We start from the raw sequence: 14,449 nt of genomic DNA, 5'->3' as shown, positions 1-14,449 counted from the left end.
TGCAAATGGATTGTGAAGCTATATCCCCAAGTGTGCAATTCAAATATTGGTGAGCACTTCCTCATGTGAGTACTGAAATCAGTGCAATTATTTGCATGATTAAATGGTCACCGACATGATTAACAGTGGCATAACTGGGCCCCAAATTAACATTAAGAAATATGTCATGATTCTGCCCCTATTAGTATGGGTAAGAATTGCTATGCAGGAATTGAGTCCCAGTGTGCTACTATTTATCATGTGAAAGGTGGCAGAACCTGTCCTGGGAGGGCTGCGTTTCTTGGAGCAATCTGGAATAATAAAAAAAAAACCCTTTAGATGGTCACACTGTGGAATCGTTACTGAGACACTAATGTGCATGTTCTCCTTGAAGTCAGTGGGACCATCTACATGAGTAAGAGCCCATTGGCATGTGCTCTAGCCTCATAATTCAGTCCTGTTTCTGGCCAGCCATCCAGTAACAGTTTATCCCATTTTCAGATACAGAGGGAGGTTTGTATCTGATCATCAGCACTATCAGCAGCAAAACTAGACCCTTAGCAGAGGTGGATCCCGAGTCTTGCGCACAAGTACATTCCAATGAACTAGCTGCATTTACGCCATAAAATTGCGTGATGTGAGGATTTTTCTATGGTAGGGTAGAAAATCCAAATAACCTAGCAAGCTGTCATATCTGTTTGATCAAGCACTAAATGAAATATAACTGCCCAGCGTTCATGGAGTTTTCTAATGATGAAACTTAGTGATCTGAGTCATTTCTAATCGCTGGGTGTGGCACCCAGTCAATTTGCACAGAACCGGCACAGGGGTGGAATGTAAATAAGTTGCATGATGTATGTGAGGGCAGTAGGAGGTGAAAGAGAGAGACATTATGTTGCATTTAACATTTGATTAATTTATTTGTCAAAAAACACAAGATGGTCACTAGTTCATTCTCCGGTGTTTCATTTGAAAAGAACAGCTGCTCTATTTTTCATTTTTATATTGGAGGGAAGAGAAAATTCCTGATTTTTTTCACCAGCACTTCTTGTGACATATAGATTTTGTCAGACTAATTAGGGGGAAATAAAGATCCTAAGGAAATCATGCCAAGACGTTAAAGTGAAGGACATAGCCAGATCGTCTGGTGATGTGAATTGGAAGAGCTCCATTTAAGGCAGCAGAGCTTTGTTGGTTGATACACCAGCTGAGGATATGTTTTGTGAATGAGGGGAGACCGTTAATAAAACATGAAAACTTAATTATGCTTTCCTACCTGCACAAGTAGGCTTCTATTTTATGAACATGAGTTGGTTTTACTCATTCAAATACATCTGCAGTATCAGTGAGGTGTCTTGGATGAATCAAAATGTGTTAGCATCAATGAGGTTTTTAAGATGGGAAGCATTAATATGAAACTATATCAAGCACCAGGCAATGTTCTGCATTGTTTTCCATGTGAACCATCAGAAAGAACACGTATATCTGTAGAACTCAAAAGAGCCATTAGAAACACTCTTCCAGAGCTTTTGAATTAATTATTGACTTTTTCATAGCATGGCCCAATTCACACAGAGTACCTTAAATGAAAAGAATTTCTTTAGCACTGATGAAATTCAGGTGAACTAAAATGTGGTCCTCTAGATTCTGGTGCTGTTACTTGTGATGAGAAGTTCCTGCTGATTTGAGTAGGCCTGTGGGAAACATAACACAAGAGTAAAAACCATGCAGGTGACTTAATCGCTGCAGATTTCAATCTGATTTTATCGCTATTGTTACGCTTTAGGTCCCCTTTTTAAATTCACCATTCATATTATGTACTTCACACGTCAGCAACAGAAGGCAGTTTTTGAGTGTTGCAGAATCTAAGAATTGGGTTTATTTAAGCTTATGGGGAAGAACACGCCTTTTTGGGGTGCGCGGGTTGCCTGGATGCCGAGTGACCTCCAGTGGCCTCCCTCCTGTATCACAGCCCGGCGGGTGAAACCCCAGCCCTCTGTGCGCAGCGCTGAGACCTCTGGCAGAAGCTGAATGATGTAGGTAGCATCTCATACTGTTCCCAGTTATAATTTATTCAGCACCAGTGAAAAGGAGTCTAGGCAGGAACTGGGATTAGGGAATGAATGTATTTTGAGTAAATAATCGCACAAATTCTTACCTTTTTTACTTACTGCACAGTGATGACAATGCTTCTTACTTTTTCCTCCCTTTTTTTTTTTCTTTTAAGAGTATCTACAAGACAATAGTGATGTATTTTCATGGCTCTTTAACATCATGTGTTGCAGGTATGACTCTGATGGCCATCTGACCAACGCGACATTCCCGACCGGGGAAGTCAGCAGTTTCCACAGCGACGCTGAAAAACTGACACGAGTAGAACTTGATACTTCAAACAGAGAGAATGTAATCACAGCCACAAACTTCTCAGCTACCTCTACAATATACACTTTAAAACAAGGTAATGAAAGCATTTCTGTTATTTCTTCCCTAATCATTACGTTTCAAACTCTAGATATTATTGCATTCCTAACTGTTTGCCAAAAAAAGACGTTAGAATTAGTTCATTTGTTTCTTCCTTGCTTCAGTACAAATAGCTAGGTACTTCATAATTCTCCTGGGGTACCAATTAGAAACAAACCACGAGTGAATTCTTTTCCTCCTAGAAGAGTCCCATGGATAAATTCTAGTTACTGAAATCTCCCATGTCTCCAGGCTTTACATGCTACTTTCTACTTAAGTATCTGGAGGACTTAGACTGACCTATAATAGACTGAGCTTTGTTATTCTGAGAAATACTGCCCATGGCATGCTCCAGTGATGTTTTAGCACTGAAATGCCTCATTTGGCCAATGGTATAAATTCTTTCTGGTAGTGTTGTGTCCTGGTGGCAGCACTTGGAGGAAGGAGGAAAGCATGAACCACCTCTGCTGGTGACTGCCTTGGGGATGGATGAGATTTTGACTCAACCCCCGTAGACACCACAGTATTTCCCTGGCAATACCGTATCTCTCAAGAAGAATTTACTCTCTGTCTAATGGAAGCGCCCCAATGTCCTCCTCCAGATTTTGCAGATTCATCACCAAAGTTCTGGTTTTATGTAGTTCAATCAATCCAAGTTTTTTTCTACTTATTGATTTTTTGGTTGTCAGTGGATTGTTCACACTTTGAGAGAGCAGGTGCTGGGAAATAGCTCTCTGTTTTCCTTCCAGGTCTGCTATAGAAAAGCTTTGTAACTCTGAGCTAGTCACAGAACTTTTCTTCCTCTCAGCTTTTGATCTGTAAGAAAAAAAATCGGTAGAACTCACCTTACCAGATACTCATTCCTCTTCACTGTTGCATTGCAGACACAGCACTGAATAAGTGGGAATAATTATATTATGTTGTTGTATCACCTGTTAGCCTCTGTCCATGTGACACCATCTGCTCTCTGCATCATTTACTGACCGCCTGATTGTATGTCTGTCCTTAAATCTGAAACTCCTCCAAATTGGTATGCTACCAGATTCTGTCTCAGGAAAGTGCTAGTGCACTATCGGCAGTGCCAGAAACGAACAGCTGTAGTTATTATTATACCTATTGTATTTATTAATTCATATAATTTGCATATTTCCATCTTTCTGTGAAACTGTCACAAAGTACCCTGTGAGCAACCAACCACACGTGGTATCCTTACATCTGAGTCACAGAGTCTCTTTTAATGTAATGCCTATTATCTTCACTTTCTGACATACCCAACTATTTTCCACATATTCATGTCTCAAGAGCTGGACCAGTTACTTCTGTGTGGACCAGCTTCAAAGAAAGGCTGCTTTCTATAGTCCCTAGCTGGTATGTATTCAATTGCATTTTAAGGGTGAGGCTTTCACTTTGTCTCTTAGCACTAAACATTCAGGCTCATGATGGAGTTGTCCCCTGGCAGCTGAGCCACAGTAACCTCCTGCGTAACCTCCTCCCTGGCCGGACCAAATGCGAGGTGATGTGGCACAGCTCTGCCTGCCGTGGAGGAATGACAGCGCCCAGGCAAGAGAAAGGGAGCGTGCAGTGGCTGTGTGCATTTCCATCCTTTTGGTGGAGACCTGCTTCAGACCCTCTGCATGCTGCTGACAGTTTTGGGGAGGAGGAGGAGGCTGTGCTAGGTCATCCCAGCTGCACTCAGCAGCCCACTGCTGCCACCCTTTCATTTTTCTGCCAACAGCCACTTCCCAGTGGGCCTTTGCACCAGGCATCAGGTCACTGTGCCTCTACCCCAGGGTCCTGCTGCTAATGGGGAAGAGGAGAAGGTTTTAGCATGGTGATACAGGGAAAGGGGACAGAATGGGAGACTGGCCATCATCCTAGACATTTTTAAAACAGCTTTCATGCTTGACCTCAGATACTCACTGCAGTCATTCAAGCAGTACGCTATTCTGTTAACAGATCCCGATGTGCTAAAATCGTCAGAATATCAGTGGTCAAAACCCAGCCTATGGATTTACATACTTTTAGGCTGAAATAAAAAACTCTTTATTCCTGCTGCAGGAGACCACCACAATGGAAATCATCAGGCCGATGTAATGAAAAGCTCTTTAGACGTGGGAAGGCCTGGAGGTTACAGGTTGCAAAAATCACACTGCAGTTAGTGTATGTTGAGCTGTCTGTAACCTAGGGACAAACAAAGCCCTATTGCACCTAACATTTGCTTCCTGTATCTGGAGATCTGAACTTTTCTCTGTTCCCTGGTTTTGGTTGTTGTTTTTTTGACAGATAACACGCAAAATATCTACCGGGTCAGCCCAGATGGGTCTCTGAGAGTCACCTTTGCCAGTGGAATGGAAATCACGCTTAACACGGAGCCTCATATTCTAGCAGGGGTTGTCAGCCCCACTTTAGGGAAGTGCAATATCTCCCTTCCTGGAGAGCATAACTCAAATCTCATCGAATGGAGGCAAAGGAGGGAGCAGACCAAAGGCAATATCTCCACGTTTGAGAGAAGGCTAAGGGTAAGGCTTCCTCTTGTGTAAAGTGCAGCGTTCCCTTTGAAAGCCATTGAACTAAAATCATGTTGAAATGTTCTACTTCATAAGAAGAGCAGTGGAAAGTTTATATCAATGGTGGGCCCCAGCCATGAATTTCAAAACCAAACTCCTCTGACAGTTGCAGGGATGTTTGATCTCTGTTTGATTTTCGTTGTGAGACTTGACCTCAAGACATAATTACTTTTTTTCTTCCTCTTCATTTTCAACTAAGAACTTAATTATGGCTTTGGAAGAAGCTGTGAGCAAAGGACTATGCGTAGTTACTGTGGCACAGCAGCAGAGTTGGAGCCACATTCTGCCTCTCAGATCTATCAACCCTCTTTCTTCTGGGGGAAATAACAGGTGCCAGCCTCTGCCTGGGGCAGAGGGTCTCACAGGGCACACCTTGGGTGTCCTGGCCAGGGCGTTTCCTGCAAGCCAGAGAGATGTAGAGCCTCCCTGTGTATCCAGACAGTCTGTGTATTCTGCCCTCTACCACTCGCTCTCAAACCCCCTCACTCCCTCTGGCTCTTATAAAGAATTACTTTAACATTGCATCCATGGTTTATATTTATCTGTGAGGAGAACTCACAGATTACAATGACAGATGGTCAACATTCAGTATTTAATTAGGTAACACTAAGGCTCAAAGAGACTGCTACCTTGCAGAACAGGGTATTTTATTAAATCAGTTCTGTTTTTCACATGAATACCCCTTAAAATGCCTGTACCAGTAGTACAACTGGGAATTTTAGCCTTAAAAATATTGCATTATTAACTACAACCTGTCTGGATAGGTATTATCTCTGAATGTACATCTGTTAGCTTTGAAAATATAGAGATGGTTATTAAAATCTCTGGATTGTCTTTTGGTTATGAGATCCTACATATTTTTTAAAAGTGTATCATCTGTTTGCTTTTCAACTGTGCTGATCAATCAGAAACACGAGACTTGGATGATCTGGTCAGACTGGTCACTGTGTGCGAAACTCTCATTTGAAAGGACATCTTTCAGATTTGACAGTCACAGTTACTTTATTAGGATCTTGCAAGTGGGGAAAAGTTTCATTTAGTTTTTCATGCCCATCTTCTGGCTGCCTCCTCTGTAGCATGGTGTGAGTCCTCATAGCCCTGTCTAGGGAGGCAACTCTTCTAGAACTCGGCACTGGTGAGGCTGCACCTTGAATACTGTGTCCAGTTCTGGGCCCTGCACTTCAAGAAGGATGTTGAGGTGTTGGAGCGAGTCCAGAGGAGGGCCACCAAGCTGGTGAAGGGTCTGGAGGGTCTGATCTACGAGGAATGGCTGAGGGAGCTGGGGTTGTTTAGCCTGGAGAAGAGGAGGCTCAGAGGTGACCTTATTGTAGTCTACAACTACCTGAAGGGATGTTGTAGTGGAGTGGGAGTCAGCCTCTTCTCCTGGGCAACTAGCGATAGGACAAGAGGACACAGCCTCAAGCTTCACCAGGGGAGGTTCAGGTTGGACATTAGGAAGAATTTCTTCTCAGGAGTCATTAGACGTTGGAACGGGCTGCCCAGGGAGGTGGTGGAGTCACCATCTCTGGATGTGTTTAAGAAAAGACTGGACATGGCACTTAGTGCCATGGTCTAGTTGACGTGGTGGTGTCAGGGCAATGGTTGGACTCGATGATCCCAGAGGTCTCTTCCAACCTGATTGATTCTGTGATTCTGTGAACTCAGCTTACTACAGTGGCAAACGTGTTAAGGTGACAGGATCGCAGCTCCTCCATGGCTCACATTACCTACTCAACTGGTTTCTGTGCAATTTTGTGCTTAAATAACTGTATGGCACTTTTTTTTTAGGGATCTTACATAATAAATGTCTTAAACAGAAAGGATGTAGTCAGTCATCCATTCTGCTTACGTTGCCAGGGCCAAGTTGTTCATGACAGTTATATTTAATATAACTAATTCAACCTGCACAGTTTTCCTTTTATGCGGTTTGTACTTCCTATTGTTAAAATTGATTACAGGTTTTTTTAATTCATATTTTCACTTGCTTCTGCATGATCCTTAGTATTGCCTGCCAAAAAAAGAGGAGGAAATTCACAAAAGGATTAAATGGATTCTGGCTGAAGGCATAAAATGTTCATTGAAATACTGCAACACTGAAGCTATTCGGAGCTCAACTGATTGACCTACCTCTAGATCAGTCTGTTGATGCATAGAACCACCCATGTACTCCTCCTTCTCCCCCCTCACCTTCATCCAGTGAGAGGATGGAAGGCGAAGGAGAAGCATAGGAATGATTTTGATATGCTGCTGTCTTATATTCTCTGCCCTTCCAAAAGTTCTGCACATAGGATACACCATGTAAATAGGCACAAGAGAAAGGGACACATGGACTGTTGAGGCTGTTAGTACCAATAAGAAGGACTTTGGAGAATAGGTGAAATATACTGGTCCTGGAGTTCAGCTTTAGCAGTGAGACATTCGCGTGGGATGCTGATGGAGTAGGGAGACAGTGGAGGTGGAAGGAGCTGGAACAGTGCAGCTGGCGAGGAAGGCAAAGGAGCGGCAGAATTTACCCAGAGGCAGCTATCTTTCCTTCATGATTAAAGGAAATATGCAGGACAGCAGAGGCAAAAATACCATCATACAGCGTGTTTGAAGCAGTACACCAAATAATGAAGGGGATTTAGGGCATACTGTTGAGAGATCCTTGAGTGGTGCTGGGGGAAAAAAAAAAAATGTAGCATCATTAGAAGCCCTTATGCTGGATGAGGTTCTGGTGAGACCTTCTGAAAACTTCTAGTGAGTTATATTTTTAAAAGAAAGTTTTTGAACACTTAATATGCCATGACTGGCACAATAGGAAGTGTGTTAGAAAGCTTGCAATGTAGGGCAGAAAGAACTGTGCTGAACTTTGAAAATATATGTAAAGAAAAGCTCTGGGGATTGGACCAGTTCTCAATGGAAATGAACAGATTTGCAGGAGCCCTGTTAAAGAAAAAAAAAAAGCACAATGGAAGAGTTTTCTAAGGGGAAAAAAAAAAGCATAGAAATGAGGTCTAAAGATGTTACTTAGAGATCAGTCCTGATACTATCATTGAAACAAACAGCTTTGAGTGCTAAGAGGTATAAATTAGAAGGCAGGTGAATGGGGATGAGATAAAGGATGACCTAGCTGAAGAGAAGAAAGCTTTTCCTGCTCTCCCTGGTCCTAACATTTTTAATTCTTAATCACAATTAGCAACCATCTTGAAAGCATGTCACACTGTTAGTGTTATTTCCAGTTTTGGAAAGAGGCCACTGTTAGCACATTCTGAATAACGCCGTAAACGTGTCTTAAAAAGTGGGATTTTTGCATGGTGTGAATTCCCTGGTCTAGAAATAGAGCAGAAGTAAGTTAACTGAAATGCTAAACAGACATCTAACTTTTATCTCAGTCTCTAAATCAATGTGGGAAATTGGAATTAATCACAGGTTTCCTTTAAGTGAAGAACTGCCTGCCCTGGCACTTCCTGAAAGTATATAAAACAATCTGTAGGCATGTATGCATTTTATATTAATAATAAATCTATGTACAATCGGGCATTTTAACATCAATCTTATTATCAATTGAACCGCTATTTTAATTGACTTCTAAAATGAAGCAAAGGCTGTTGTTAAAACCAATGAGCATGATGCATAGTAACATACCGATTAGAATGCAGCTCTGTTCCCTCCTGTCTTTTGCATAACTTAGAGGAACTTGGCATTGGATGCAGTCCAGGTTTTATAACTGAATATCTACAAAATTGAAAATTGAATGCTTGGCCAGTCTTACTTATTTTTGCCTTTTTTTTTTTAATAACAAAAAAGGAAGTAATTCACTGGCCTCAATTCAGAAGTCCTGCAGATACAGGTTTTGACAGCTATGTTTATTATTGCATTTAGCAAATCATCTTCCTTTATTTACCAGTCTTACAGAAAGTTCTAATGATAGCACCAAATCCTCTGCCAGTGTGTATCAGTTCACGTTGGCTCAAATCAAAACATAGACAAGGAAATAATGCAATCATCTCATCTGATTTACACATTGCAGACAGTTTAGGTTGGAGAACAAAAGTCAAGAGAAGTGCACATTTACGTGATTATTTACACTGCGAAATTTCTTGCTATAAAACTAATGGAAGTAGAGTCAACAAGTGTTTAAAAATAGATAATAAATATATCTTTTTATGTGCTACTGACATTATTATTGAAGTCAGCTGAATTTTCTCCCTGTTTTCGTCAGCTGAAATTCTGACCTGACATTGCTTTCAGAAACCAGTTTTCCCTGGCTTGTAACAGAACACATGAGCTCCAGCCTCTCACAGGGGCTCCTTACTACAGTGTGTGTACAGTGGAGGAGTCATCTTTAAGAAGCCACTGGGATTTAAAATCAGCTTTTCAGTGACAACATTGAAATGAGACCTGCTACCCACGCATTGTCCTGTCTTGCCTTGAGAAGGGTGTCAAATTTAACTGAAATCTAATATAAGAAAGTAAACAAATGAGACATAAAAAGTAGAATATAAGGGAAGTAATGGCATCCACCCAAACCTTATTTTAACTCTGTGAGCTTTCAAATACTGCTGCTATGCACTTCGCTGCTAATTCTGCCTCTGTTTGGTTTTCATTCTTATTTGCTGTGTCGTCCCTGAAATTTAGATTGCAAGCAATTTGTATTCAAGACTTCCCTTTCTCCTAACTGCATTCTACAGTAACAATAATAATAGGAATAAGAACATTAAATATGTACATAGACAGTAAGTGAATATGAGCCAGGGTATATCCCCTGCTTGCTTTTCAGTTATTTTACCATTTTACCACCAAAAGGATTTGTTTTCAGAAACTGCAAGAAGTTTGCAAAGAAATATATCATAATAAACTTAATCCATCAGACTGTATACAAGCAAATATAGTTGAACTGAGCATCACATTTTACTTGGGCTCCTTGACTATCATTAGAGCATAAATTGTAATAGTGACAGCAGTCTGCAGGGGTATATAGGTATTTTACAGCTATCGTAAATGAACACTATTAAAGTTAGACATGTGTGTATATAAAACCCCAGGAATGGTAGCTGAAGAAAGAACACCTGCTTCTTCTAGATTTTCAAATTATTTTGTATCTAAAAACAGAAAGGGGAAAGAAAAAAAAAAGTTCTTTCTAATCACTACCACCATATGATCACAGCTTGAATTATTAAACAGATTTTCTTCACCGTGTACTTTACGGCGATGCCTCCAGGTCTCAGTGAGGAGCAAGCACTGTGCTGTGTGCTGTGCTAACACCTGCAACTGACACCGTCTCTGCTGTAAGGAATTTATTAATTGGAAGAGATTAATACAAGTGATTAGATAAAATGCAGTAGGTTAATACAATAAGCACATTGAGCATTGAACTGGAAAAAAAGTCAATGAACGATGTTTTATGGTTCCCTAAATTATATCTCTGATTTCAATGGCATTTAATAGTGATTGCCCAGTGACTGAATGATCGAAGGAGGCAGATGATGAAAGCACTGGATAAATATATTTTGTGTTCATGAATCTGGCTCAGCTTTGAACTTGATTTCAAACTGAGATTTGGGCTGCCCCTCTGCATTTTCCTGTTGGACCATAAATGTTAACAGATCGTAGCACAGTCACTCTGTTAGTCCGTTGGACACAATGCGTTTAACAAATGTTGCAGGTCCCAAATGTGGCGAGAGAGCTGCAACAAGGAATATGGCTGGCACCAGGCACCGCTGCCGCCGGCTTTCACGAGCTCTGGGAGTGGGGTGGCTTTCTGAAGAGGTATGAGGACGCGGGTGAGCAGGGGCTTCGGGAGCTGCAAGCACAGCTCTTCCCTTCACGGCATCGGTATGCGACCCGGAGTGGGCTATCCCAGAGCAGTAGCTGACTTGTTGACATTAATGGAGATTAAGAGAGAGGATGTGAGATAAGATATCTGTTAATTTGTGGGCTTAACTACACATCTTTGGCTGGAATCAAACACTCCATCAACAGAGAGATGAAAGTTGAGAAGAAAGAAGAAAAACTTAGGAAAAGGTGAGAGCAGAGGTGAGGGTTTAGCACATGGAAATCGGAAGCATCCTGTAATGCAAAGTTGTAATAACACTGCATGCAAGCAGCATTTTGGTTCTTGGTCCTCCTGTTTCTCATCTGAATATTTTTCTGTTTTCTCGTCTTTAATAAGGCCTAAATTTTCCATCATAATGTTAAACCATTGGCCATTTTGATTAGAGCTGACACACAAATGTTTGTGGTGTGTGTAATTAAGATGCATTGTTTTCTTACCTTACCCTACCTTTGTGTTTAGGCCCACAACAGAAACCTGCTCTCCATTGATTTCGATCATATAACCAGAACAGGAAAGATTTATGATGATCATCGAAAATTCACTCTTCGGATTATGTATGACCAGACAGGACGCCCAGTTTTATGGTCGCCCATCAGCAAGTACAATGAGGTCAATATCACTTATTCGCATTCTGGATTAGTAACCTATATCCAAAGAGGAACCTGGACTGAAAAGATGGAGTATGATCCAAGTGGGAACATAATTTCCAGAACATGGGCAGATGGTAAAATATGGAGTTACACATATTTAGAAAAGGTAAGTCATTTAAAAAGTGAATTGTTGTACCAAGGCAAAAATATTTGTTTTGATATAGATATTATGTTGTGAACTGTGTTATAATCCTACCTTTTGCAACAGTATTTAAGACTTTTTAAATGGAAAATGCATACAATTACATAACTAGGTAAAAATGTCTCCAGACATGCTTAAACCTACATGTCAGCTGTTCAAACCTGCCATAGTTTGGTTCTGAAGAAAGTTATCAGCACCTCAGATTTGTTTAATTGGTAGGTAAAAATGACTTCTTGGTCCCAGTCCAAGTTCAAGTGAACAAAGGACACACTCACTGCTGAAAAGCAGGTTGCTACTCTGTATAACATAGTCAAAAATATAACACTGAAAGGGAACTCCTAGCTTCCCACAAACACAGCTCTTTTAAGCCAAAATTATGAGGCAGTGAATACAAGCTTGCACCTATTCAGTGCTGTGCCGTGAAAAAGGGATTGATCCTGTGAGGAGAAAAATTACTTCAGTATTTATGAGGGCTATTTGCAGGGCAGGGGGGGAACATTAATATGAAATGAGTTATTGCTCTGCTTTTGTAGTGACTTTGTGTCTAAACTACCTGAATATTGTAATTTTCATTTATGTCTGTAGGTAATGGTCACAAAATGGGGGAATGAGTGTTGTACAGACTAAGGAAGAACAGCTTCTCCTTCATCTGTAGAAGCATCTCACTTGGTCTTGTCTCTCAAAACCAAAAAGCCAATCTGTATTTTTAAAGCTCTCAGAACTTAGTGTGAAATTGTATTCAAAAAGTGTCCTTTTAACCTTTTTTTTTTTTTAAATAACAACAACTTGGACTATCTAATATACCCTGAGTTTGCAGAACATTTTCTCTGAACCTGTTAACCACTGGGAAAAGCTAGGAGGGGGCAGGTGAGGTAAAACTGATAGGGGTATTACACGCAGGAAATCCAATGACTTTGAAGTTATTTATATATTTAGAAGTTCCAAATGTGTACTTTTAAGATAAACTTTGCTGTACTTATTTTGAATGTATTTAAGCTTGATCCTCAAAAAACTTAAACCTAACCCAGAGAAAAAACTGACTGAGACTGGACAATGCATAAAAATGTGATTCCTCCCTTGTCCTCATGCAGTATGGTTCTTGCGCATGTTAACAAGATTGGCAAACCCTAGAAGCTTCAGAAGTTTGGTTCAGATAAATTTGTCAGGGCTTCTTTTGTCTGTATGGTCTTCTGCAATTTGCAAGTAAACAGGCATTTAGTACAGCTTTCAAATATTTGGGCAATGTGCCTTTTGGAGGAATCTTTATTTTTTTCTTTGGGCTTAATGGACCATAATTTTGGAAAGATGTATGCTTCTTATCTTTCCAAACCACTTTGTCTGTTCTTAGTTTATGCTGAGTTTATAAATAAAGTCATATAACTTAAAACTGTTACGCTGGAATTCTACACAAGTGGCCAAATCCTGATCTTGTAGAAGCAAATAGCAAAAGTTTACTGGTTCAGGTAGCAGCAGGCTTGGGTTATGCTGTAACTTGTCATTAAAATTATTGAAAGTCATACACACCATGGACATAATCTCCCAGCTATTTAATGTACTTTCATCACTGTTTGTTCCTTGTGCCAAAGAAAGATGAATTCGCTGTCAAAATTAGACATTGAAATATCGTTTTGTGGCTCCATTAAAGTCAATAACTCATTGTGTTAATTATGTAATGATTGCTAAAGGTTGTCTGAAACCTCATAAGATCCAATGATTCCTTTTATCAAAAAATCAATTATATAGTTCGCTTCCAATTCATAGTTATTTAATTCTTCATTTTTTAGCACTTGATGAGTTAACTGTACATCTTCAAATATCTCTACCCCTTCCAAAATCAGCCCAAATAATTCATGTTTTAAAAAACACAATGATAGTAGCACTATAAATAATTTTTACTGGTGAGATTCAATTCCTCTTGTTTTGGTCACTTGCTTCAATTAGTGAATGGTGTTATAAAATCTCCTGAATACTCCAAGCTTACTTCCAAAATCCTGCCGTTTGCCACCAGACAAAATAGATGAGCGGCTGCGTGTGTATGTTGGACAGAAATGACATCTAGTGGTGATGCGCAGCATGCCTGCATATTCCCAGCAGAGCTCTGAGTCATTGCCGCTGCCTGTTTGTCTCAATATACCACGCGGCATCAATCGTTACGTGGTTGACCAGGCTCTGGTTGCTTTTATGAAATGACAGCTTTTTGGATGTTTTATGAGCTACCCTCTGAAATCCTTTAAAACAATTAGAACCCAATTTGTGCAAAGAGTTGAAAAATCTATTGTAATATTATTAGGATGAATTGGAAATTAATTTTTTTTCTCTTTATTGTATGCTCTAATAGGCTAGAGAGGATACTAAGTCTCCAACCCTTGTACTGTCTATCCTTTTACTATCCTGAACAAAAGTGGAAAAGCCACAAAGTGCTGTAAAAATGGCACACAGGGGCACTAAAGTTGTATTAGAGAAGTTTCTGATCTTGTTATTCATACTCTGTCAATGGCAGACAGCTTAAAAACAGGCCCGGGAGCAGTATATAGACAGAGGCGTCACATCAGTGCTAGGAGAGAGTTCAGCCAGTGGTTTACTGCAGACTGGGGACTGTTGACTGAAGGTGAAAACAAAATAAACACCATGCGTGTTAGAAATGCTTGGCAGACCAGCAATAACGCGATCAGAAAAGGCGCGGTGTAAAGGTCTGTCTTCACCCGTTGGCAGCGGATAACTTGCGAGTGGCGTGTGTTGGTGCTGTCTGGCTTGCGTACAGGTGACAGATGTCTTTCACCAAGGGCAGGAAGAAATACATCTTGGGAGGGCGGGGGGCCGGGGATGCAGAGGG

General features: G+C 40.6%; 1 protein-coding gene across 2 annotated transcripts in view; it reads left to right on the top strand.

Moving 5' to 3' along the window:
- The window catches only part of TENM1 (teneurin transmembrane protein 1), a 250,817-nt gene that overhangs the window by 230,199 nt on the left and 6,169 nt on the right, over positions 1-14,449 (top strand). For both annotated transcript variants that reach the window (XM_068412163.1, XM_068412162.1), the window contains 3 exons: positions 2,265-2,437; positions 4,723-4,958; positions 11,284-11,580. In XM_068412163.1, the coding sequence (XP_068268264.1) occupies positions 2,265-2,437; positions 4,723-4,958; positions 11,284-11,580 (706 nt within the window). The remainder of the gene's footprint in view (positions 1-2,264; positions 2,438-4,722; positions 4,959-11,283; positions 11,581-14,449) is intronic.

Source organism: Nyctibius grandis, chromosome 13, assembly GCF_013368605.1.
Source record: "Nyctibius grandis isolate bNycGra1 chromosome 13, bNycGra1.pri, whole genome shotgun sequence".
NCBI lineage: Eukaryota > Metazoa > Chordata > Aves > Nyctibiiformes > Nyctibiidae > Nyctibius > Nyctibius grandis.
This window is presented reverse-complemented; position numbering and strand designations above follow the sequence as displayed.